The sequence below is a fragment of the Oncorhynchus clarkii genome, chromosome 1 (assembly GCF_045791955.1).
Source record: "Oncorhynchus clarkii lewisi isolate Uvic-CL-2024 chromosome 1, UVic_Ocla_1.0, whole genome shotgun sequence".
In the NCBI taxonomy this organism is placed as follows: domain Eukaryota; kingdom Metazoa; phylum Chordata; class Actinopteri; order Salmoniformes; family Salmonidae; genus Oncorhynchus; species Oncorhynchus clarkii.
The window spans coordinates 83,168,706-83,194,418 of record NC_092147.1 but is presented as its reverse complement, the minus strand read 5'-3'; the positions used below and the strand labels follow the sequence as shown (position 1 = coordinate 83,194,418).

The window sequence follows — 25,713 nt, the reverse complement described above, 5'->3', positions numbered from 1 at the left end:
TACTAAAACTCTGGGCTGTTCCTGTTCCTGTCAGTTCCCCTCACAGAAAAGTCTGAGTGGGATCCTTGGGATGTTGCAATATAAAACTGTTAAGGTCAAGGTTAGGGTTTAGGTAAGGGTTAAGGTTAGGATAAGGGTAAGGGTTAAGGTTTAAGGTAGGGGCGTCCCAAGGATCCCACTTAGCATCTACCCCCCCACTGTCTGTGGCTTCTCTAAATGCCTGAGACATCTATAGTATATGAACCCGTTTCAAGTGAAATAAGATCAATTGTCAAGCGCTTTGAGGCAGGGTAGAGATTTCTTCTCCATATCCCTCAGAATACCAGACAAATTACTGAGGTGGGATGGTGCTTCTCTGAAGTCTAGAAATAGATTCCTCTACATTTGTTATTTTCTCTCCTCCTTTCTCTCCTTCCTCCCCTTCTCTTTCTCTCTCCCTCCTGCTTTCCCTCCTCCCTCTCTCTCTGTCTCTTTCCTCTTCCCTCTTCCCCCCCTTTCCTCCCTCTGCCGCTCTCTCTCTCTATCCCTCTCTTCCTCCCTCCCTCTCTTCTCCTCCTCTCTCTTTTTCCCTCTCATGTCTGACAGATGACTGGGGATTCTTACTCTTTCTCAAGACATCCAGTGTGTGAGTGTGTGTGTGTGTGTGTGTGTGTGTGTGTGTGTGTGTGTGTGTGTGTGTGTGTGTGTGTGTGTGTGTGTGTGTGTGTGTGTGTGTGTGTGTGTGTGCGTGCGTGCGTGTGTGTGGGAAGATTGGAGAAGCAAGAGGTAGATGTGCAAGTAGGCGATAACGGCATTGCGAGTTGCAGGTTACCGTTTATTGTTATTAATCTTTACCTGGAAGCAGAACTGAGTGATTTCTGGGCCAGCTAGACGGGCCAATTGCAAAGTCAAAATGAGCTATTATCGTAAAAATTCATGAAAACAAAAATGTGCTATTTGGGTTAGCATTGTGCTATTTGGGTTAGCATTGTGGTTAAGGTTAGGTATGACATGTTCTGACTTTGTGGCTGTGCCAGCTAGTGATCCCTCTGCAGAGCTGCCTCCATGATTCATGACAATACATGCCAACCTGTCAACAAATGACAGATGATTGGTAAAGAGTATGGATGACAGGAAGTTAGTTGGTGCAGCGTTGCCAGATTTCAGTGCTGCTTTTGATGTCATTTATCATGAACTGTTACTAGGTAATGTCACGATCGTTGTTGTAGTAAACGGACCAAGTGCGTAGAGTTCCCCATGTTTATTTAAAAGACACTCACAGAAAACAATAAAGCGCAAAACGAAACGTGAAGCTAATGTAGTGCTCGCAGGCAACTATACATAAACAAGAGAGAGAAAACGAATGAGACAGCTGCCTCTGATTGGGAACCATACCAGGCCAACATAGAAATAAAAAAACTAGAGTACCCACCCTAGTCACACCCCGACCTAACCAACTGGTGTGTCTTTGGCTATGCCGGATTAAGTGATATGACATGCTATTCTATAAAATCCTTTCTCCGTAATTAATATTACCTGAATTACCTACATGTACCTACATGTAAATGTAATTAACTAGAGTCGAGGCACCACAAAATAATATTAATAGAGCTGTTATCTTCCGAATAAACTCTTAAAGACCTAGTAATATTTTACATCAATAGCAGTCAATATTAATCCTCACCTTAATTCAGTCTCATCTGAAAGTTGTAAATTCTTGGTTATCTTCACGAACCCTGGCTAACAAGTTGAATCAGCAATATAAAATTGGGTTGAATTATTGATTTACTAAATACCTAACTAATCACACAGAATTACATATACACAGAATGAATTATACCTTGATTACAAATGATGTCATAAAGGACAGCTGGTTACACAAAAGAAAAGGGGCTGGGTTGAGTGAAAGAGCGGGAAGACAGGAACAAAGGGTGAAGCTGTGCTATCGTAAATACAGTATCTTATGCATTCTAAATTACCGCCCATTTGGAAAAGGAAAATGTAATAAATATTTACTCTGAGCTGCCCTTCGGTAGGTTGGTGGTAGATGGAAGGCCGTGTTGCCAAACCGAGTCCTTTGTCCTTTGAAGAATGTCTCTGGTGGTCAATTGGATACGTTGTAGTAACGTCATTGTGTGGTAGACGGGATACTCTGTCTGTTCTTTCCTAGCCCGCGTTCACTTCTGTAGTGAATAAGAGTTCAAAGTTCATACCATTCTCAACCAAAGCTCACGCTGAGGTTGGCTTAGTTCTGTAGTTGACATGTTAGTCCTTTTAACGCAGAGGCTGCAGACCTCACGTACTTGGAACAGGAGGTTACATTTTCAACAAGGCTTTATATAGTGGAGTGAGAAGGGTGTGTCTGAAAAGTTTTATAACCCATGTCTCTTCACAGGGGCGGGCACTAATTGAGCAGAGCCCTAACCTTATGAAAACCCAAATCTCTCATTTGGAGGCTAAAATTACATTTAATCTCTTCATCAATAATTTTATATTCAAATATTTAAATTGAACAACAATTCCATGTGACTCCGATAACTACAATGTGCAGACTTTCCACTGTAGAGTTTATGTCATCCTGTCATTGATGAGAATGTCTCAGATGACAACCGAACTGACATCATATTCATTAAGTACCACCGCATATGTTCAATTGGTCGGATTACCAGAATATAGTTCATTTCCCTCTACCTTCTGATGTTCCCAGAATCTCTATGTTAACCAAGGGTTTTCAAATATCACATCAGTAGGGTAGAGATAGGAAAAAGGGGGGAAGAGGTATTTATGACTGTCATAAACCTACCCCCAGGCAAACATCATGACACAACATAGAGAATAAAAGGCTCTCTATGGTTAGGGCATGACAGGTAAACTCAAATTGATATGAACAAATTGTTATTGAACATATTTTAAACTAAATGTATTGTACTTGGTTCAAGATACTGCTTGCTGATGATCGCCAATTGAATTTGTTGATGAATAGAACGCATGTAGAGCAAGAGAAAAAAAACTACTAGGTATCATGTTGGACACAGCTTTATCATGGTCAGAACACATAGATAATATTGTTATTAAGATGAGTAAGGGAATTGCTGTTACAATAATATTTTCAGAGTATGCAACATCTAGCACATTGAATCAGGTGATTCTATCCCTTGTCCTATCACACTTAGAGTACTGTCCAGTTATATGGTCAATCGCTGGTTGTCACACCCTGACCTTAGAGAGCCCTTTTATTCTATATTTTGGTTAGGTCAGGGTGTGACTAGGGTGGGAAATCTATGTTTTCTATTTATTTGTTGGTCGGGTATGGTTCCCAATCAGAGGCAGCTGTCTATCATTGTCTCTGATTGGGGATCATACTTAGGCAGCCTTTTCCCACCTGTAGTTTGTGGGATCTTGTTTTGGTACTGTGCTGTTTAGCCCAACTAAACTTTACGTTTCGTTTGTATTTGTTGCTTTTTCAGTGTTCATTGAATAAAGTAAGATGTACGCCTACCACGCTGCACCTTTGTCCGATCCTTCCATCAACGAGCATAACACTGGTCCTATCCCACTTAGAGTACTGTCCAATTATATGGTCAATCCCTGGTCCTATCACATTTAGACTCCTGTCCAGTTATATGGTCAATCCCTGGTCCTATCACACTTAGAGTACTGCCCGGTTATATGGTCAATCCCTGGTCCTATCACACTTAGAGTACTGTCCAGTTATATGGTCAATCCCTGGTCCTATCACACTTAGAGTACTGTCCAGTTATATGGTCAATCCCTGGTCCTATCACACTTAGAGTCCTGTCCAGTTATATGGTCAATCCCTGGTCCTATCACACTTAGAGTCCTGTCCAGTTATATGGTCAATCCCTGGTCCTATCACACTTAGAGTACTGCCCGGTTATATGGTCAATCCCTGGTCCTATCACACTTAGAGTCCTGTCCAGTTATATGGTCAATCCCTGGTCCTATCACACTTAGAGTACTGCCCGGTTATATGGTCAATCCCTGGTCCTATCACACTTAGAGTACTGTCCAGCATTAGTATTGCCAGTGTAACAGTATAGCTTCCGTCCCTCTCCTCGCTCCTCCCTGGGCTTGAACCAGCAACACAACGACAACAGCCACCCTCAAAGCAGCGTTACCCATGCAGAGCAAGGGGAACAACCACAGGTTCAGAGCAAGTGACGTTTTAAACGATATTAGCGCGCGCTAACTAGCTAGCCATTTCACTTTGGTTACACCAGCCTTCATCTCTGGAGTTGATAGGCTTGAAGTCATAAACAGCGCAATGCTTGACGCACAACGAAGAGCTGCTGGCAAAACGCAGGAAAGTGCTGTTTGAAGGAATGTTTACGCGCCTGCTTCTGCCTACCACTGCTCAGTCAGATACTTAGATACTTGTATGCTTGTATGCTCAGTCAGATTATATGCAACGCAGGACACGCTAGATAATATCTAGTAATATCATCAACCATGTGTAGTTAACTAGTGATTATGATTGATTGATTGTTTTTTATAAGATAAGTTTAATGCTATCTAGCAACTTACCTTGGCTTACTGCATTCGCGTAACAGGCAGTCTCCTTGTGGAGTGCAACAAGAGGCAGGTCGTTATTGCGTTGGACTAGTTGACTGTAAGGTTGCAAGATTGGATCCCCTGGGCTGACAAGGTGAAAATCTGTCGTTCTGCCCCTGAAGGAGGCAGTTAACCCACCGTTCCTAGGCCATCATTGAAAATAAGAATGTGCTCTCAACTGACTTGCCTAGCTAAATAAAGATTCAATAAAGGAGTAAAAAAAATTATAATCATCAGCAAAATCAGTGTCCAAAAATACCGATTTCCGATTGTTATGAAAACTTGAAATCGGCCCTAATTAATCGGTCGACCTCTAGTTTTGACTAGTTAGGGCAAAACAGACCTCTGCAAATAGCTCCAATTACCCCCATGACTCCTATCTAATCCATTCCATATCATCTACACACACACACACATAAAATATAACTGATACTTAGAGTCACAATCTATATAATATCTTCAAAGTGTATTAGTCTGTATATTAAAGGAGCGATATGACATATTTTAGCCATAATCCATTTCTTCATGGTCCGGTGACTCACAATGCATCTAATTTCCTCAGCACTCCCTTCCTAAAGCAGCGATCAGTGTTAGCCTGTTTGTCTTCCTCAGCACTCCCTTCCTAAAGCAGTGAACAGTGTTAGCCTGTTTGTCTTCCTCAGCACTCCCTTCCTAAAGCAGTGAACAGTGTTAGCCTGTTTGTCTTCCTCAGCACTCCCTTCCTAAAGCAGTGAACAGTGTTAGCCTGTTTGTCTTCCTCAGCACTCCCTTCCTAAAGCAGTGAACAGTGTTAGCCTGTTTGTCTTCCTCAGCACTCCCTTCCTAAAGCAGTGAACAGTGTTAGCCTGTTTGTCTTCCTCAGCACTCCCTTCCTAAAGCAGTGAACAGTGTCAGCCTGTTTGTCTTCCTCAGCACTCCCTTCCTAAAGCAGTGAACAGTGTTAGCCTGTTTGTCTTCCTCAGCACTCCCTTCCTAAAGCAGTGAACAGTGTCAGCCTGTTTGTCTTCCTCAGCACTCCCTTCCTAAAGCAGTGAACAGTGTTAGCCTGTTTGTCTTCTTCAGCACTCCCTTCCTAAAGCAGTGAACAGTGTTAGCCTGTTTGTCTTCCTCAGCACTCCCTTCCTAAAGCAGTGAACAGTGTCAGCCTGTTTGTCTTCCTCAGCAATCCCTTCCTAAAGCAGTGAACAGTGTCAGCCTGTTTGTCTTCCTCAGCAATCCCTTCCTAAAGCAGTGAACAGTATCAGCCTGTTTGTCTTCCTCAGCACTCCCTTCCTAAAGCAGTGAACAGTGTTAGCCTGTTTGTCTTCTTCAGCACTCCCTTCCTAAAGCAGTGAACAGTGTTAGCCTGTTTGTCTTCTTCAGCACTCCCTTCCTAAAGCAGTGAACAGTATCAGCCTGTTTGTCTTCCTCAGCACTCCCTTCCTAAAGCAGTGAACAGTGTTAGCCTGTTTGTCTTCCTCAGCAATCCTTTCCTAAAGCAGTGAACAGTGTTAGCCTGTTTGTCTTCCTCAGCACTCCCTTCCTAAAGCAGTGAACAGTGTTAGCCTGTTTGTCTTCCTCAGCAATCCTTTCCTAAAGCAGTGAACAGTGTTAGCCTGTTTGTCTTCCTCAGCAATCTCTTCCTAAAGCAATGAACAGTGTTAGCCTGTTTGTCTTCCTCAGCACTCCCTTCCTAAAGCAGCGATCAGTATCAGCCTGTTTGTCTTCCTCAGCACTCCCTTCCTAAAGCAGTGAACAGTTTTAGCCTGTTTGTCTTCCTCAGCACTCCCTTCCTAAAGCAGTGAACAGTGTTAGCCTGTTTGTCTTCCTCAGCACTCCCTTCCTAAAGCAGTGAACAGTGTTAGCCTGTTTGTCTTCCTCAGCAATCTCTTCCTAAAGCAGTGAACAGTGTTAGCCTGTTTGTCTTCCTCAGCAATCCTTTCCTAAAGCAGTGAACAGTGTTAGCCTGGTTGTCTTCCTCAGCACTCCCTTCCTAAAGCAGTGAACAGTGTTAGCCTGTTTGTCTTCCTCAGCACTCCCTTCCTAAAGCAGTGAACAGTGTTAGCCTGTTTGTCTTCCTCAGCACTCCCTTCCTAAAGCAGCGATCAGTGTTAGCCTGTTTGTCTTCCTCAGCACTCCCTTCCTAAAGCAGTGAACAGCGTTAAACTGTTTGTCTTCCTCAGCACTCCCTTCCAAAAGCAGTGAACAGTGTTAGCCTGTTTGTCGTCCTCAGCACTCCCTTCCTAAAGCAGCAATCAGTGTCAGCCTGTTTGTCTTCCTCAGCACTCCCTTCCTAAAGCAGTGAACAGTGTCAGCCTGTTTGTCTTCCTCAGCACTCCCTTCCTAAAGCAGTGAACAGTATCAGCCTGATTGTCTTCCTCAGCACTCCCTTCCTAAAGCAGTGAACAGTGTCAGCCTGTTTGTCTTCCTCAGCACTTCCTTCCTAAAGCAGTGAACAGTGTCAGCCTGTTTGTCTTCCTCAGCAATCCCTTCCTAAAGCAGTGAACAGTGTTAGCCTGTTTGTCTTCCTCAGCACTCCCTTCCTAAAGCAGCGATCAGTGTTAGCCTGTTTGTCTTCCTCAGCACTCCCTTCCTAAAGCAGTGAACAGTGTTAGCCTGTTTGTCTTCCTCAGCACTCCCTTCCTAAAGCAGTGAACAGTGTTAGCCTGTTTGTCTTCCTCAGCACTCCCTTCCTAAAGCAGTGAACAGTGTTAGCCTGTTTGTCTTCCCCAGCACTCCCTTCCTAAAGCAGTGAACAGTGTTAGCCTGTTTGTCTTCCTCAGCACTCCCTTCCTAAAGCAGTGAACAGTGTTAGCCTGTTTGTCTTCCTCAGCACTCCCTTTCTAAAGCAGTGAGCAGTATCAGCCTGTTTGTCTTCCTCAGCACTCCCTTCCTAAAGCAGTGAACAGTGTCAGCCTGTTTGTCTTCCTCAGCACTCCCTTCCTAAAGCAGTGAACAGTGTCAGCCTGTTTGTCTTCTTCAGCACTCCCTTCCTAAATCAGTGAACAGTGTTAGCCTGGTTGTCTTCCTCAGCACTCCCTTCCTAAAGCAGTGAACAGTGTTAGCCTGTTTGTCTTCCTCAGCACTCTCTTCCTAAAGCAGTGATCAGTGTCAGCCTGTTTGTCTTCCTCAGCACTCCCTTCCTAAAGCAGTGAACAGTGTTAGCCTGTTTGTCTTCCTCAGCACTCCCTTCCTAAAGCAGTGAACAGTGTTAGCCTGTTTGTCTTCCTCAGCAATCTCTTCCTAAAGCAGTGAACAGTGTTAGCCTGTTTGTCTTCCTCAGCAATCTCTTCCTAAAGCAGTGAACAGTGTTAGCCTGTTTGTCTTCCTCAGCAATCCCTTCCCAAAGCAGCAATCAGTATCAGCCTGTTTGTCTTCCTCAGCACTCCCTTCCTAAAGCAGCGATCAGTATCAGCCTGTTTGTCTTCCTCAGCACTCCCTTCCTAAAGCAGCGATCAGTATCAGCCTGTTTGTCTTCCTCAGCACTCCCTTCCTAAAGCAGTGAACAGTGTTAGCCTCTGTTTGCTCTGTCTTTCCTCAGACAACAGTGTCTCTGTTCCAGATGAATCTACAGCCACTCACTCTGACGCTCTCCTTGATATAACTACAGAGGCAGCAGAAAGAGATGAAACAGCCACACACGTCTCTCCCCTGTTCTCCTCTCCTCTGTCTGCATGATACCCTCTCTTCTCCTTTCCTCTCATGTCAGAGTGTGTGATACTGATATCTGGTGTACAAAACAGAGATTTGGGGTATGAGAGAGAGAGAGAAAGAGAGAGAGAGGGACAAACATCTGCCTGCAGGTGACAGCATTCCCTCCCCCATATGCCCCCCTAGGCACAACTATGACAACATAACCAACAAAAACGGGTCACAACTCCTGCAGCTCTGTCGCATGCTGGGTATGTACATAGTCAATGGTAGGCTACGAGGGGACTCCTATGGTAGGTACACCTATAGCTCATCTCTTGGCAGTAGTACTGTAGACTACTTTATCACTGACCTCAACCCAGAGTCTCGCAGAGCGTTCACAGTCAGCCCACTGGCACCCCTATCAGACCACAGCAAAATCACAGTCTACTTGAACAGAGCAATACTCAATCATGAGTCATCAAAGCCAAAGGAACTGAGTAACATTAAGAAATGCTATAGATGGAAGGAATGCAGTTTGGAAACCTATCAAAAAACAATTAGGCAACAACAAATTCAATCCCTTTTAGACAATTTCCTGGGTAAAACGTTCCGCTGTAATAATGAAGGTGTAAACCTGGCAGTAAAAAATCTTAACAGTATATTTGACCTCTCAGCTTCCCTATCAAATCTAAAAATCTGAAATAGAACACTGAAGAAAATGAACAACAATGACAAATGGTTTGATGAAGAATGCAAAAATCTAAGAAAGAAATTGAGAAACCTGTCCAACCAAAAACATAGAGACCCGGAAAACCTGAGTCTACGCCTTCACTATGGTGAATCACTAAAACAATACAGAAATACACTACGGAAAAAGAAGGAACAGCACGTCAGAAACCAGCTCAATGTAATTGAAGAATCCATAGACTTTAACCACTTTTGGGAAAATTGGAAAACACTGAACAAACAACAACACACAGAAGTATCTATCCAAAATGGAGATGTATGGGTAAACCACTTCTCCAATATTTTTGGCTCTATAACAAAGAATAAAGAGCAAAAACATATACATGATCAAATACAGATCTTAGAATCAACTATTAAAGACAACCAGAACCCACTGGATTCTCCAATTACGTTGAATGAGCTACAGGACAAAATAAAAACCCTCCAACCCAAAAAGGCCTGTGGTGTTAATGGTATCTTTAATGAAATGATCAAATATACAGACAACAAATTACAATTGGCTATACTAAAAGTCTTTAACATCATCCTTAGCTCTGACATCTTCCCCAATATTAAAAACCAAGGACTGATCACCCCAATCCACAAAAGTGGAGACAAATTTGACCCCAATAACTACCGTGGGATATGCATCAACAGCAACCTTGAGAAAATCCTCTGCATTATCATTAACAGCAGACTCGTACATTTCCTCAATGGAACAATGTACAGAGAAAATGTCAAATCGGCTTTTTACCAAATTACCGTACAACAGACCATGTATTCACCCTGCACACCCTAATTGACAACCAAACAAACCAAAATAAAGGTAATGTCTTCTCATACTTAATTCATTTAAAAAAAGCCTTTGACTCAATTTGGCATGAGGGTCTGCTATACAAATAGATGGAAAGTGGTGTTGGGGGTAAAACATACAACATTATAAAATCCATGTACACAAACAACAAGTGTGCGGTTAAGATCGGCAAAAAAACACACATTTCTTCCCACAGGGCCATGGGGTGAGACAGGGATGCAGCTTAAGCCCCACCCTCTTCAACATATATATCAACGAATTGGCGAAGGCACTAGAAAAGTCTGTAGCACCCGGCCTCACCCTAGTAGAATCTGAAGTCAAATGTCTACTGTTTGCTGATGATCTGGTGCTTCTGTCACCAACCAAGGAGGACCTACAGCAGCACCTAGATCTTCTGCACAGATTCTGCCAAGACCTGGGCCCTGACAGTAATCTCAGTAAGACCAAAATAATGGTGTTCCAAAAAAGGTCCAGTCACCAGGACCACAAGTACAAATTCCATCTAGACACCATTGCCCTAGAGCACACAAAAAACGATACATAACTTGGCCTAAACATCAGCGCCACAGGTAACTTCCAAAAAGCTGTGAACGATCTGATAGACAAGGCAAGAAGGGCATTCTATGCCATCAAAAGGTACATAAAATTCAACATACCAATTAGGATCTGGCTAAAAATACTTGAATCAGTCATAGAGCCCATTGCCCTTTATGGTTCTGAGGTCTGGGTTCCGCTCACCAACCAAGATTTCACAAAATGGGACAAACACCAAATTGAGACTCTGCATGCATAATTCTGCAAAAATATCCTCCGTGTACAACGTAGAACACCAAATAATGCATGCAGAGCAGAATTAGGCCGATACCCACTAATTATCAAAATTCAGAAAAGAGCCGTTAAATTCTATAACCACCTAAAAGGAAGCGATTCCCAAACCTTCCACAACAAAGCCATCACCTACAGAGAGATGAACATGGAGAAGAGTCCCCTAAGCAAGCTGGTCCTGGGGCTCTGTTCACAAACACAAACACACCCCACAGAGCCACAGATCTTTGGATTTGTTCACCAAACGCCCTAACAAAAGGAGCTATTTGGACATAAATGATGAACTTTATCGAACAAATCAAACAGCTCATCAAAGGTTAGAGATTAATTTAATCTATAATTCTGCTTTTTGTGACTCCTCTCTTTGGCTAGAAAAATGGCTGTGTTTTTCTGTGACTTGGTGGTGACCTAACATAATCGTTTGTGGTGCTTTCGCTGTAAAGTATTTTTGAAATCAGACACTGTGGCTGGATTAACGAGAATTTTATCTTTAAAATTGTATAAAATACTTGTATGCTTGGGGAATTTTAATTATGAGATTTTTGTTGTTTTGAATTTGGCGTCCTGCACTTTCACTGGCTGTTGGCGGTGTGGGACTCTACCGTCCCAAATATCCCAGAGAGGTTTTAATGTTCAATGTATGGTTATTTTGACCCTAGGTTATTGTTGTTCCCATTGACAATTTTGATTCTTATTATTTTCATATTGTAAATATCCAAAGTAAGCTTTGGCAATATGTACATTGTTACGTTATGCCAATAAAGCAAATTGAATTGAATTGAATTGAGAGAGAGGGAGAGAGAGAGAGAGAAAGAGAGAGTGAGTGAGAAAGTGTATCTCAGAGAGAAAGACCAAAAAAGAGAGAGAACAAAAAGAGATAAAAGGAGAGAGAGAAAGTGAGAGATAGGGAGAGTTTTAGTAGGTAGTGCTGAGGGAGGTAGTGGGACTGACCTGGTTTCAGTACATGAAGGGAGGAGGAGACACTATGAAGGAGGTGCGGCCGATCAACCGACCCTCTCTCATCAAGACACACATGACAGACAGGCACAGAGACCAACATCTAGACACACATTACAGACAGGCACAGAGACCAACATCTAGACACACATTACAGACAGGCACAGAGACCAACATCTAGACACACATTACAGACAGGCACAGAGACCAACATCTAGACACATATTACAGACAGGCACAGAGACCAACATGGTCTCATTAGACTACAGTAGCTCCCAGGGCTTCATGCAGAGAGAAGAACATGTTCTCATTAGACTACAGTAGGTCCCAGGGCTATATGCAGAGAGAAGAACATGTTGTCATTAGACTACAGTAGGTCCCAGGGCTATATGCAGAGAGAAGAACATGTTGTCATTAGACTACAGTAGGTCCCAGGGCTATATGCAGAGAGAAGAACATGTTGTCATTAGACTACAGCAGGTCCCAGGGCTGTATGTCTGTAACTGTTATGTGTTGTGACATCATGTGTTATGCTATTCATTGTTTAGGCCTCTACGTTGAAGAGGGAAATAAAACATCTCAATCACACAGAACTGCTGACACAATAGGCCTTTAACTTTCTGTCTCCCAAGCTGACATGGGTTTACAGTTCTATTTCACATCAGGGTTTCTGCTCTACAGTTCTCCTGTACGTCACATTAGCAGACCAGACACAGAGTCACAGACACAGTCACAGACACGGACTGTAAAAGAGAGTGAGATACAGTAACCCTCACAGACACAGCAACCGTTAGTGGTAATAGGAAGTGGGCTGTGGAGATCTTATAAGACTGGCTGGGGCCGGAGGTAACCACATTCACAGAAAGCTCATTGCTTGTTCATGGCCGAAAACTTCCCACTGGGCAGGGACGTCAATTCAACGTCTATTCTACGTTGGTTCAACGTCATTCCATTGAAATGAAGTGGATACAACGTTGATTCAACGAGTGTGTGCCCAGTGGCTCTTTGCAATCTGAACTGCATGTAACACAGAGGTAGTTTTTGAAAGTGGGGGAGTTGCCATGGCAACGTGATGCTGTGTAGACCAGAGTACTCTCAGCCAACAGCTACCGCTGTGAACCTTCTGCTGTTACTTTCTATCTGACAAGAGAGAAATATAATAGACAGCAACCACAACATTACAATATAAGGGTGAAGGAAACTGCAACATTAAGTGTCTTAACAGGGCGTTGGGCCACCAAGAGCCAGAACAGACAGAATGAGACTTTTCATAGATTCTACAAGTGTCTGGAACTCTATTGGAGGGATGCGACACCATTCTTCCACCAGAAATTCCATCATTTGGTGTTGTGTTGAAGTTGGTGGGAAACACTGTCTCGGGTGCCGCTCCAGAATCTCCCATAAGTGTTCAATTGGGTTGAGATCTGGTAACAGACAGCAATGGCATACATAGTTTTCATGCTCATCAAACCATTCAGTAACCACTTGTGCCCTGTGGATGGAGGCAATATCATCCTATGGGGGCATAGCCATGGTAGTCGAAAGAATGGCCTGCCCAGCATTTTTATACATTTTATACAGGGGCGGCAGGGTAGCCTAGTGGTTAGAGCGTTGGACTAGTAACCGGAAGGTTGCGAGTTCAAACCCCCGAGCTGACAAGGTACAAATCTGTCGTTCTGCCCCTGAACAGGCAGTTAACCCACTGTTCCCAGGCCGTCATTGAAAATAAGAATTTGTTCTTAACTGACTTGCCTGGTTAAATAAAGGTAAAATAAAAAAAAATAAATAAAAATACATGACCCTAGGCATGATGGGATTTTAATTGCTTAATTAACTCAGGAACCACACCTGTGTGGAAGCACCTGCATTCAATATACTTTGTATCCCCTCATTTACTCCAGTGTTTATTTAGTCAGTTACCTGTACATCCACTGGGAAATAAAGAAGTTGTTCATCTCTGTCTGTCCCTGTGTCCCAATTATCTGTCATTTCTCCCAAACTGTTGCACTCCTGCCAACACATTTGACAACATTGTGTGCTAGAGGCAGTTTTCACACACCATATTTCTTATACCAGTCTTATAGAAATAATAACATTGTGCCTTGAATTAGTCCTTTTGGAAGTTATCTTAGTAAGCCCTTGTCAGAACCAGACCCATAGTTCTCTTACCACCTTCCCTATCTAATCCATGAAGGGAAGTGACCAAGTGCACATTTCGGAAAGAGAACAGCGAATGACTGTCTTCTCCCATGAAGGTTACACTTAGTCCCCAATCTAAAGCAGCAGCACATCTCTGTACTGTAACACCTGGGAGCCAACAGACACCTGGACCTCAACACCTTGTCAGTAACTGAACACGCACACACACAGACACACACACGCATGCACGCATAACCATGGCACAGTTTCTGGATAATATTGTATATGGGACATTTAAACACATCACATTGCTTTCACGCAACCATGAGTTTTGCATAAGGAAGGTAAACGGTATATGGGTTGGATAAGTTGTTTACTTTGTTCGGAAGTGACATCTGAGTCTAATTGGTAGACTATAAATGTAAAACTCATCAATCAAGTCCGTAAGTTGCTCGCACACACATCTACAGACGCATCCCCACACACACATACACACACATCTACAGACGTATCCCCACACACATACACACATATCTACAGACGCATCCACACACACACATACACACACATCTACAGACGCATCCCCACACACACATACACACACATCTACAGACGCATCCCCACACACACATACACACACATCTACAGACGCATCCCCACACACACATACACACACATCTACAGACGCATCCCCACACACACATACACACACATCTACAGACGCATCCCCACACACACATACACACACATCTACAGACGCATCCACACACACACATACACACACATCTACAGACGCATCCCCACACACATATACACACACATCTACAGATGCATCCCCCCACACACACACACACACACACACACACTTTTGGAAAGAACCTGGATTTACCCCTTACAGAGACCTACATTATTTATCAACTTAGTAGACACTCCTTTCTGTATCTGGGGCAATTTACAGTTTCATATTTTCATCCTTGAGACATTTAGCATCGGATAGGATCAGGACTTTGCAGAGATGCATAGTTACAACAATGGAATAATTACTTAATAGCCTACCCCATACTTAATAGCCTACCCCATACTTAATAGCCTACCCCATACTTATTAGCCTACCCCATACTTAATAGCCTACCCCATACTTAATAGCCTACCCCATACTTAATAGCCTACCCCATACTTATTAGCCTACCCCATATTGCAGTTTGTGCACAATTTAATTTACTGTTTGATCCAACCAAAACCAATCATCTTTCTATTTGGAAGTTAACTGTAAAAGTATGAAACTTGGGACAATTCCCAGGAAAGAGAAACAGTGGGTACATTATATCAAGTACGTAATGAGTGACAATAACAGAACAAGAATCCATATCAGAGTAGAACAATTGTCCAAACCTGTAAACCTGGTCTGACTCATAGAGCACATTAGCTAACTAATTCATATAATTTATATATACCACATTAGCTAACTGGTTCATATCATTTATATATACCACATTAGCTAACAGGTTCATATCATTTATATATAGAGCATTAGCTAACTGGTTCATATCATTTATATATACCACATTAGCTAACTGGTTCATATCATTTATATATACCACATTAGCTAACTGGTTCATATAATTTATATATAGAGCATTAGCTAACTGGTTCATATCATTTATATATACCACATTAGCTAACTGGTTCATATCATTTATATATACCACATTAGCTAACTGGTTCATATCATTTATATATACCACATTAGCTAAGAGGTTCATATAATTTATATATAGCACATTAGCTAACTGGTTCATATAATTTATATATACCGCATTAGCTAACTGGTTCATATCATTTATATATACCGCATTAGCTAACTGGTTCATATCATTTATATATACCACATTAGCTAACTGATTACCTGGATTTCTGCATAAATTTGACATAAAATTTGATCTGATCTTAATCTAAGTCACAACACATTGTGCTTAAACTAATAACATACACATTATTGCATTTTCTTGTCTATATTGAATACATCATTTAAACATTCACAGTGTAGGTTGGAAGAAGTATGTGGACCCCAAGGCTAATGACTTCTCCAAAAGCTAATTGGAGTCACGAGTCAACTAACCTGGAGTCGAATCAATGAGACGAGATTGGAGATTTTGGTTAGAGCTGCCCTGACCTATAAAAAAAATCACAAAATTTGAGTTTGCTGTTCACAATAACTTTTGCCTGATGTGAACCATGCCTCGAACAAAAGAGATCCCAGAAGACCTAAAATTAAGAATTGTTGACTTGCATAAAGCTGGAAAGGGTTACAAAAGTATCTCTAAAAGCCTTGATGTTCATCAGTCCACGGTAAGACAAATTATCTATAAATGGAGAAAGTTCAGCACTGTTGCTACTCTCCCTAAAAGTGGCTGTCCTACAAAGATGACTGCAAGAGCACAGCGCAGAATACTCAATGAGGTTAAGAAGAATCCTAGAGTGTCAGCTAAAGACTTACAGAAATCTCTGAAAGATGCTAACATCTCTGTTGACGAGTCTACAATAAGTAAAACACTAAACAAGAATGGTGTTCATGGGAGGACACCATGGAAGAAGCTATTGCTGTCCAAAAAAAACATTGCTGCACGTCTGAAGTTTGCAAAAGTGCACCTGGATGTTCCACAGCGCTACTGGCAAAATATTCTGTGGACAGATGAAACTACAGTTGAGTTGTTTGGAAGGAACACACAAGACTATGTGTGGAGAAAAAAGGCACAGCACACCAACATCAAAACCTCATCCTAACTGTAAGGTATGGTGGAGGGAGAATCATGGTTTGTGGTTGGACAGCTTGTTATCATCGACGGAAAAATGAATTCCCAGGTTAATCAAGACATTTTGTAGGAGAATGTAAGGCTATCTGTCCGCCAACAGAAGTTAGGTGAGGCAACAGGACAACAACCCAAAAGACAGAAGTAAATCAACAACAGAATGGCTTGAACAGAACAGAACAGAACTGACCTAAACCCGACTGAGATCCTGTGGCATGACCTCAAGAGAGCTGTTCACACCAGACATCAGAAGAATATTGTGGACCTGAAACAGTTTTGTAAAGAGGAATGGTCCAAAATTCCTCCTGACCGTTGTGCAGGTCTGATCCGCAACTACAGAAAACGTTTGGTTGAGGTTATTGCTGCCAAGAGAGGGTCAACTAGTTATGAAATCTAAGGGTTCACATACTTTTCCCACCCTGCACTGTGAATGTTTACACGGTGTGTTCAATAAAGACATGAAAAATGATAATTGTTTGTGTTTTATTAGTTTATGCAGACTGTGTTTGTCTATTGTTGTGACTTAGATGAAGATCAGATACAATTTCAAATCAAATCAAATTGTATTGGTCACATACACATGGTTAGCAGATGTTAATGCGAGTGTAGCGAAATGCTTGTGCTTCTAGTTCCGACAGTGCAGTAATATCTAACAAATAATCAGACAATTCCCAACAACTACCTTATACACACAAATCTAAAGGGGCGAATGAGAATATGTACATATAAGTATATGGATGAGCGATGGCCGAGTGGAATAGGCAAGGTGCAATAGATGGTATAAAATACAGTATATACATGTGATATGAGTAAAGTAAGATATGTAAACATTATTAAAGTGGCATTGTTTAAAGTGACTAGTGATCCGTTTATTAATGTGTCCAGTGATCGGGTCTCAATGTAGGCAGCAGCCTCTCTGAGTTAGTGGTGGCTGTTTAACAGTCTGATGGCCTTGAGATAGAAGCTGCTTTTCAGTCTCTCGGTCCCTGCTTTGATGCACCTGTACGGACCTCGCCTTCTGGATGATAACGGGGTGAACAGGCAGTGGCTCGGGTGGTTGTTGTCCTTGATGATCTTTTTGGCCTTCCTTTGACATCGGGTGGTGTAGGTGTCCTGGAGGGCAGGTAGTTTGCCCCCAGTGATGCGTTGTGCAATTTTATGACCAATTTATGCAGAAATCCAGGTAATTCTAAAGGGTTCACATACTTTTTCTTCCCACTGTATATACTGTATTAGATCCCACAAGTTCATATCAATCATATATACTGTATTAGATCCCACAGGTTCATATCAATCATATATACTGTATTAGATCCCACAGGTTCATATCAATCATATATACTGTATTAGATCCCACAAGTTCATATCAATCATATATACTGTATTAGATCCCACAGGTTCATATCAATCATATATACTGTATTAGATCCCACAGGTTCATATCAATCATATATACTGTATTAGATCCCACAGGTTCATATCAATCATATATACTGTATTAGATCCCACAGGTTCATATCAATCATATATACTGTATTAGATCCCACATGTTCATATCAATCATATATACTGTATTAGATCCCACAGGTTCATATCAATCATATATACTGTATTAGATCCCACAAGTTCATATCAATCATATATACTGTATTAGATCCCACAGGTTCATATCAATCATATATACTGTATTAGATCCCACAGGTTCATATCAATCATATATACTGTATTAGATCCCACAGGTTCATATCAATCATATATACTGTATTAGATCCCACAGGTTCATATCAATCATATATACTGTATTAGATCCCACAGGTTCATATCAATCATATATACTGTATTAGATCCCACAAGTTCATATCAATCATATATACTGTATTAGATCCCACAGGTTCATATCAATCATATATACTGTATTAGATCCCACAGGTTCATATCAATCATATATACTGTATTAGATCCCACAGGTTCATATCAATCATATATACTGTATTAGATCCCACAGGTTCATATCAATCATATATACTGTATTAGATCCCACAGGTTCATATCAATCATATATACTGTATTAGATCCCACAGGTTCATATCAATCATATATACTGTATTAGATCCCACAGGTTCATATCAATCATATATACTGTATTAGATCCCACAGGTTCATATCAATCATATATACTGTATTAGATCCCACAGGTTCATATCAATCATATATACTGTATTAGATCCCACAGGTTCATATCAATCATATATACTGTATTAGATCCCACAGGTTCATATCAATCATATATACTGTATTAGATCCCACAGGTTCATATCAATCATATATACTGTATTAGATCCCACAGGTTCATATCAATCATATATACTGTATTAGATCCCACAGGTTCATATCAATCATATATACTGTATTAGATCCCACAGGTTCATATCAATCATATATACTGTATTAGATCCCACAGGTTCATATCAATCATATATACTGTATTAGATCCCACAGGTTCATATCAATCATATATACTGTATTAGATCCCACAGGTTCATATCAATCATATATACTGTATTAGATCCCACAGGTTCATATCAATCATATATACTGTATTAGATCCCACAGGTTCATATCAATCATATATACTGTATTAGATCCCACTGTATTAGATCCCACAGGTTCATATCAATCATATATACTGTATTAGATCCCACAGGTTCTTATCAATCATATATACCGTATTAGATCCCACAGGTTCATATCAATCATATATACTGTTTTGGCTAAGTGGTTCATACACTCTTAGAAAAAAAGGTGCTATCTAGAACCTACAAGGGTTATTTTGCTGTCCCCATAGGATAACCCTTTGAAGAACCCTTTTTGGTTCCAGGTAGAACCCTTTTGGTTCCAGGTAGAACCCTTTCCCCAGAGGGTTCTACATGAAACCCCAAAGACTTCTATCTGGAAGCAAAAAGGGTTCTTCAAAGGGTTATCCTATGGGGACAGCCGAAGAACCCGTTTGGAACCCTTTTTATCTAAGACTGACTGTAATCCAGCCATGGCTTTGAGATGTCTGCCTAGTATTGCCTTTGGGTTTAGGCCCACCCCTGCAGAACTGAAGAGAGAACTGAGAGAAGGAATGTTATTTGGGGCTTACCCTGAGCCAACCTAGCTTTCCCCACTACACACTGGAGATGCAAAGCAACTTAAAGGGATAGTTCACCCTAATTACAAAATGACATATTGGTTTCTTTACCCAGAAAGCCGTCTATGGACAAGGATAGAATGCTGTCTTACTTTATCAATAGACTGCTTACAGGGTTAGGAAACCAAAATGTCATTTTGTCATTTGTGTGAACCATCAACGTTGACGAAGACTGGAGAAAATTGCTGGGAAATGATATTGTGGCTTACTCTTGAGTTCTCACTCCCCATAGAGCACGTCCCCACTCTAGATGTAAACCTTTCTGTGTCATGTTGCTTCTCTAGTCATTACACAGGAAATGTAAATTACATCATAGCCATCACGAAAGGCATTTGTTGCTCACACTCAATCTCCTCCACACTCATTTGATATTGATGGGATTTCTATAGCCTTTTCTACAACCTCTGGACTGTGTATTATTCTGTAGTATCTTTCATTATTTATCATCCACACCTCTTGTTCTAATAGATAGAAAACCTCATATTCCCCAGACTTTTACTTCGCTTTGCTGTTTTCCCCCCAACAGTTTTCTAATCATAATCCCTGAAACAGCCAAACATCAAGCCACATTTAACACTGCGCCAAAATCTATTATTTAGCCAGTGTTCTCTGAATCACAGAATGGCTGTGTGTGTGTGTGTGTGTGTGTGTGTGTGTGTGTGTGTGTGTGTGTGTGTGTGTGTGTGTGTGTGTGTGTGTGTGTGTGTGTGTGTGTGTGTGTCACATTGGGAGAGATAAACACACGGCTTTAGAATTACTGGATGTGCCTTTTAAAAATGATCAGCCTTTATGTACACTACATCTTCTCTGGAACACTGAAACATACCCACTGATATGTTGAACAGCCTTTATGTACACTACAGGGGCCCATAGGGGCCCACTACAGACCCATAGACACTACAGGGGCCCATAGGGGCCCACTACAGACCCATAGACACTACAGGGGACCATAGGGGCCCACTACAGACCCATAGACACTACAGGAGCCCATAGACACTACAGACCCATAGACACTACAGACCCATAGGCACCAGCAGGCGTATAAGTCAGACTGCTCTATCAAATCATAGACTTAATTATAACATAATAACACACAGAAATACGAGCCTTTGGTCATTAATTTGCTTGAATCCGGAAACTATCATCTCGAAAACAAAACGTTTATTATTTCACTACTTCCGGCGCCGACAGAGATGGCCGCCTCGCTTCGCGTTCCTAGGAAACCATGCAGTTTTTTGTTTTTTTATGTGTTATTTCTTACATTGGTACCCCAGGTCATCTTAGGTTTCATTACATACAGTCGGGAAGAACTACTGAATATAAGATCAGCGTCAACTCACCATCAGTACGACCAGGAATATGACATTCCCGGAACGGATCCTGTGTTTTGCCTTCCACCCAGGACAACGGAATGGATCCCAGCCTGCGACCCAAAACAAAGACGTCGTAAAAGAGGGAAACGAAGCGGTCTTCTGGTCAGGCTCCGGAGACGGGCACATCGCACACCACTCCCTAGCATTCTTCTCGCCAATGTCCAGTCTCTTGACAACAAGGTTGATGAAATCCGAGCAAGGGTAGCATTCCAGAGAGACATCAGAGACTGTAACGTTCTTTGCTTCACGGAAACATGGCTCACTGGAGAGACGCTAACGGAATCGGTGCAGCCAGCTGGTTTCTCCACGCATCGCGCCGACAGAAACAAACATCTTTCTGGTAAGAAGAGGGGCGGGGGCGTATGCCTTATGGTTAACGAGACGTGGTGTGGTCACAACAACATACAGGAACTCAAGTCCTTCTGTTCACCTGATTTAGAATTCCTCACAATCAAATCTACCAAGGGAATTCTCTTCGAATATAATGACAGCCGTATATATTCCCCCCAAGCAGACACACCGATGGCTCTGAACTAACTTTATTTGACTCTTTGCAAACTGGAAACCACATATCCTGAGGCTGCATTCATTGTAGCTGGGGATTTTAACAAGGCTAATCTGAAAACAAGACTCCCTAAATTGTATCAGCATATTGATTGCGCAACCAGGGCTGGTAAAACCTTGAATCATTGCTATTCTAACTTCCGCGACGCATGTAAGGCCCTCCCCCGCACTCCTTTCGGAAAAGCTGATCACGACTCCATTTTGTTGCTCCCTGCCTACAGACAGAAGATAAAACAAGAAGCTCCCGCGCTAAGGTCTGTTCAACGCTGGTCCGACCAATCTGATTCCACGCTCCAAGACTGCTTCCATCACGTGGACTGGGATATGTTTCGTATTGCGTCAAACAACAACATTGACGAATACGCTGATTCGGTGTGCGAGTTCATTAGAACGTGCATTGAAGATGTCGTTCCCATAGCAACGATTAAAGCATTCCCAAACCAGAAACCGTGGATTGATGGCAGCATTCGCGTGAAACTGAAAGCGCGAACCACTGCTTTTAATCAGGGCAAGGTGACCGGAAACATGACCGAATACAAACAGTGTAACTATTCCCTCTGCAAGGCAATAAAACAAACTAAGCGTCAGTATAGAGACAAAGTAGAGTCGCAATTCAACGGCTCAGACACAAGAGGTATGTGGCAGGGTCTACAGTCAATCACGGATTACAAAAAGAAAACCAGCCCCGTCACGGACCAGGATGTCTTGCTCCCAGGCAGACTAAATCACTTTTTTGCCCGCTTTGAAGACAATACAGTGCCACTGACACGGGCCGCAACCAAAACATGCGGACTCTCCTTCACTGCAGCCGACGTGAGTAAAACATATAAATGTGTTAACCCTCGCAAGGCTGCAGGCCCAGACGGCATCCCCAGCCGCGTCCTCAGAGCATGCGCAGACCAGCTGGCTGGTGTGTTTACGGACATATTCAATCAATCCTTATCCCAGTCTGCTGTTCCCACATGCTTCAAGAGGGCCACCATTGTTCCTGTTCCCAAGAAAGCTAAGGTAACTGAGCTAAACGACTACCACTAGCACTCACTTCCGTCATCATGAAGTCCTTTGAGAGACTAGTCAAGGACCATATCACCTCCACCCTACCTGACACCCTAGACCCACTCCAATTTGCTTACCGCCCAAATAGGTCCACAGACGATGCAATCTCAACCACACTGCACACTGCCCTTTGGACAAGAGGAATACCTATGTGAGAATGCTGTTCATCGACTACAGCTCAGCATTTAACACCATAGTACCCTCCAAACTCGTCGTCAAGCTCGAGACCCTGGGTCTCGACCCCGCCCTGTGCAACTGGGTACTGGACTTCCTGACGGGCCGCCCCCAGGTGGTGAGGGTAGGTAACAACATCTCCACCCCGCTGATCCTCAACACTGGGGCCCCACAAGGGTGCGTTCTGAGCCCTCTCCTGTACTCCCTGTTCACCCACAACTGCGTGGCCACGCACGCCTCCAACTCAATCATCAAGTTTGCGGACGACACTACAGTGGTAGGCTTGATTACCAACAACGCCGAGACTGCCTACAGGGAGGAGGTGAGTGCCCTCGGAGTGTGGTGTCAGGAAAATAACCTCACACTCAACGTCAACAAAACTAAGGAGATGATTGTTCAGGAAACAGCAGAGGGAGCACCCCCCTATCCACATCGATGGGACAGTAGTGGAGAGGGTAGTAAGTTTTAAGTTCCTCGGCATACATCACAGACAAACTGAATTGGTCCACTCACACAGACAGCATTGTGAAGAAGGCGCAGCAGCGCCTCTTCAACCTCAGGAGGCTGAAGAAATTCGGCTTGTCATCAAAAGCACTCACAAACTTCTACAGATGCACAATCGAGAGCATCCTGTCGGGCTGTATCACCGCCTGGTACGGCAACTGCTCCGCCCACAACCGTAAGGCTCTCCAGAGGGTAGTGAGGTCTGCACAACGCATCACCGGGGGCAAACTACCTGCCCTCCAGGACACCTACACCACCCGATGTCACAGGAAGGCCATAAAGATCATCAAGGACAACAACCACCCGAGCCACTGCCTGTTCACCCCGCTACCATCCAGAAGGCGAGGTCAGTACAGGTGCATCAAAGCTGGGACCGAGAGACTGAAAAACAGCTTCTATCTCAAGGCCATCAGACTGTTAAACAGCCACCACTAACATTGAGTGGCTGCTGCCAACACACTGACTCAACTCCAGCCACTTTAATAATGGGAATTGATGGGAAATGATGTAAAATATATCACTAGCCACTTTAAACAATGCTACTTAATATAATGTTTACATACCCTACATTATCCATCTCATATGTATAAGTATATACTGTACTCTATCATCTACTGCATCTTTATGTAATACGTGTATCACTAGCCACTTTAAACTATGCCACTTTGTTTACATACCCTACACTACTCATCTCATATGTATATACTGTACTCGATACCATCTACTGCATCTTGCCTATGCCGTTCTGTACCATCACTCATTCATATCTTTATGTACATATTCTTTATCCCTTTACACTTGTGTGTATAAGGTAGTAGTTTTGGAATTTTTAGGTTAGATTACTTGTTGGTTATTACTGCATTGTCGGAACTTGAAGCACAAGCATTTCGATACACTCGCATTAACATCTGCTAACCATGTGTATGTGACAAATACAATTTGATTTGATTTGATTTTATTTGAAATACGGAACCGTTCCGTATTTTATCTAACGGGTGGCATCCATCAGTCTAAACATTCCTGTTACATTGCACAACCTTCAATGTTATGTCATAATTACATAAAAGTGTGGCAAATTAGTTTGCAATGAGCCAGGCTTCCCAAACTGTTGCATATACCCTGACTCTGCGTGCAATGAACGCAAGAGAAGTGACACAATTTCACCTGGTTAATATTGCCTGCTAACCTGGATTTCTTTTAGCTAAATATGCAGGTTTAAAAATATATACTTCTGTGTATTGATTTTAAGAAAGGCATTGGTGTTTATGGTTAGGTACAGTCGTCCAACTATTGTGCTTTTTTCGCAAATGCGCTTTTGTTAAATCATCCCCCAGCGTTGCATCGATTATATGCAACGCAGGACACGCTAGATAAACTAGTAATATCATCAACCATGTGTAGTTAACTCGTGATTATGATTGATTGATTGATTGTTTTTTATAAGAATAGTTTAATGCTAGCTAGCAACTTACCTTGGCTTACGGCATTCGCGTAACAGGCAGGCTCCTCGTGGAGTGCAATGAGAGGCAGGTGGTTAGAGCATTGGACTAGTTAACCGGCAGGGTAGCCTAGTGATTAGAGCGTTGGACTAGTAACCGGCAAGTTCAAACCCCCGAGCTGACAAGGTACAAATCTGTCATTCTGCCCCTGAACAGGCAGTTAACCCACTGTTCCTAGGCCGTCATTGAAAATAAGACTTGCCTAGTTAAATAAAGGTGTAAAAATAATAATAATTGGCCAAATCGGTGTCCAAAAATACCGATTTCTGATTGTTATGAAAACTTGAAATCGGCCTCTACTACAGACCCATAGACACTACAGACACATAGACACTATAGACACTACAGACTCATAGACACTACAGACCCATAGACACTACAGGCCCATAGACACTACAGGCCCATAGACACTACAGACCCATAGACACTACAGGCCCATAGACACTACAGGCCCATAGACACTACAGACCCATAGACACTACAGACCCATAGACACTACAGGCCCATAGACACTACAGACCCATAGACACTACAGGCCCATAGACACTACAGTGACCCATAGACACTACAGGCCCATAGACACTACAGACCCATAGACACTACAGTGACCCATAGACACTACAGGCCCATAGACACTACAAGCCCATAGACACTACAGACCCATAGACACTACAGGCCCATAGACACTACAGACCCATAGACACTACAGACCCATAGACACTACAGGCCCATAGACACTACAGACCCATAGACACTACAGACCCATAGACACTACAGTGACCCATAGACACTACAGGCCCATAGACACTACAGGCCCATAGACACTACAGACCCATAGACACTACAGGCCCATAGACACTACAGACCCATAGACACTACAGGCCCATAGACACTACAGGCCCATAGACACTACAGG

General features: G+C 42.5%; 1 protein-coding gene across 1 annotated transcript in view; it reads right to left on the bottom strand.

Moving 5' to 3' along the window:
* LOC139418016 (solute carrier family 35 member F3-like) overlaps nucleotides 1-25,713 on the bottom strand; it is a 161,949-nt gene that overhangs the window by 120,429 nt on the left and 15,807 nt on the right. Inside the window, exons 3-4 of the mRNA XM_071167103.1 lie at nucleotides 15,025-15,029; nucleotides 11,480-11,546 (exon numbers count right to left, since the gene is read on the bottom strand). Coding sequence (XP_071023204.1) covers nucleotides 11,480-11,546; nucleotides 15,025-15,029 — 72 coding nt within the window. The remainder of the gene's footprint in view (nucleotides 1-11,479; nucleotides 11,547-15,024; nucleotides 15,030-25,713) is intronic.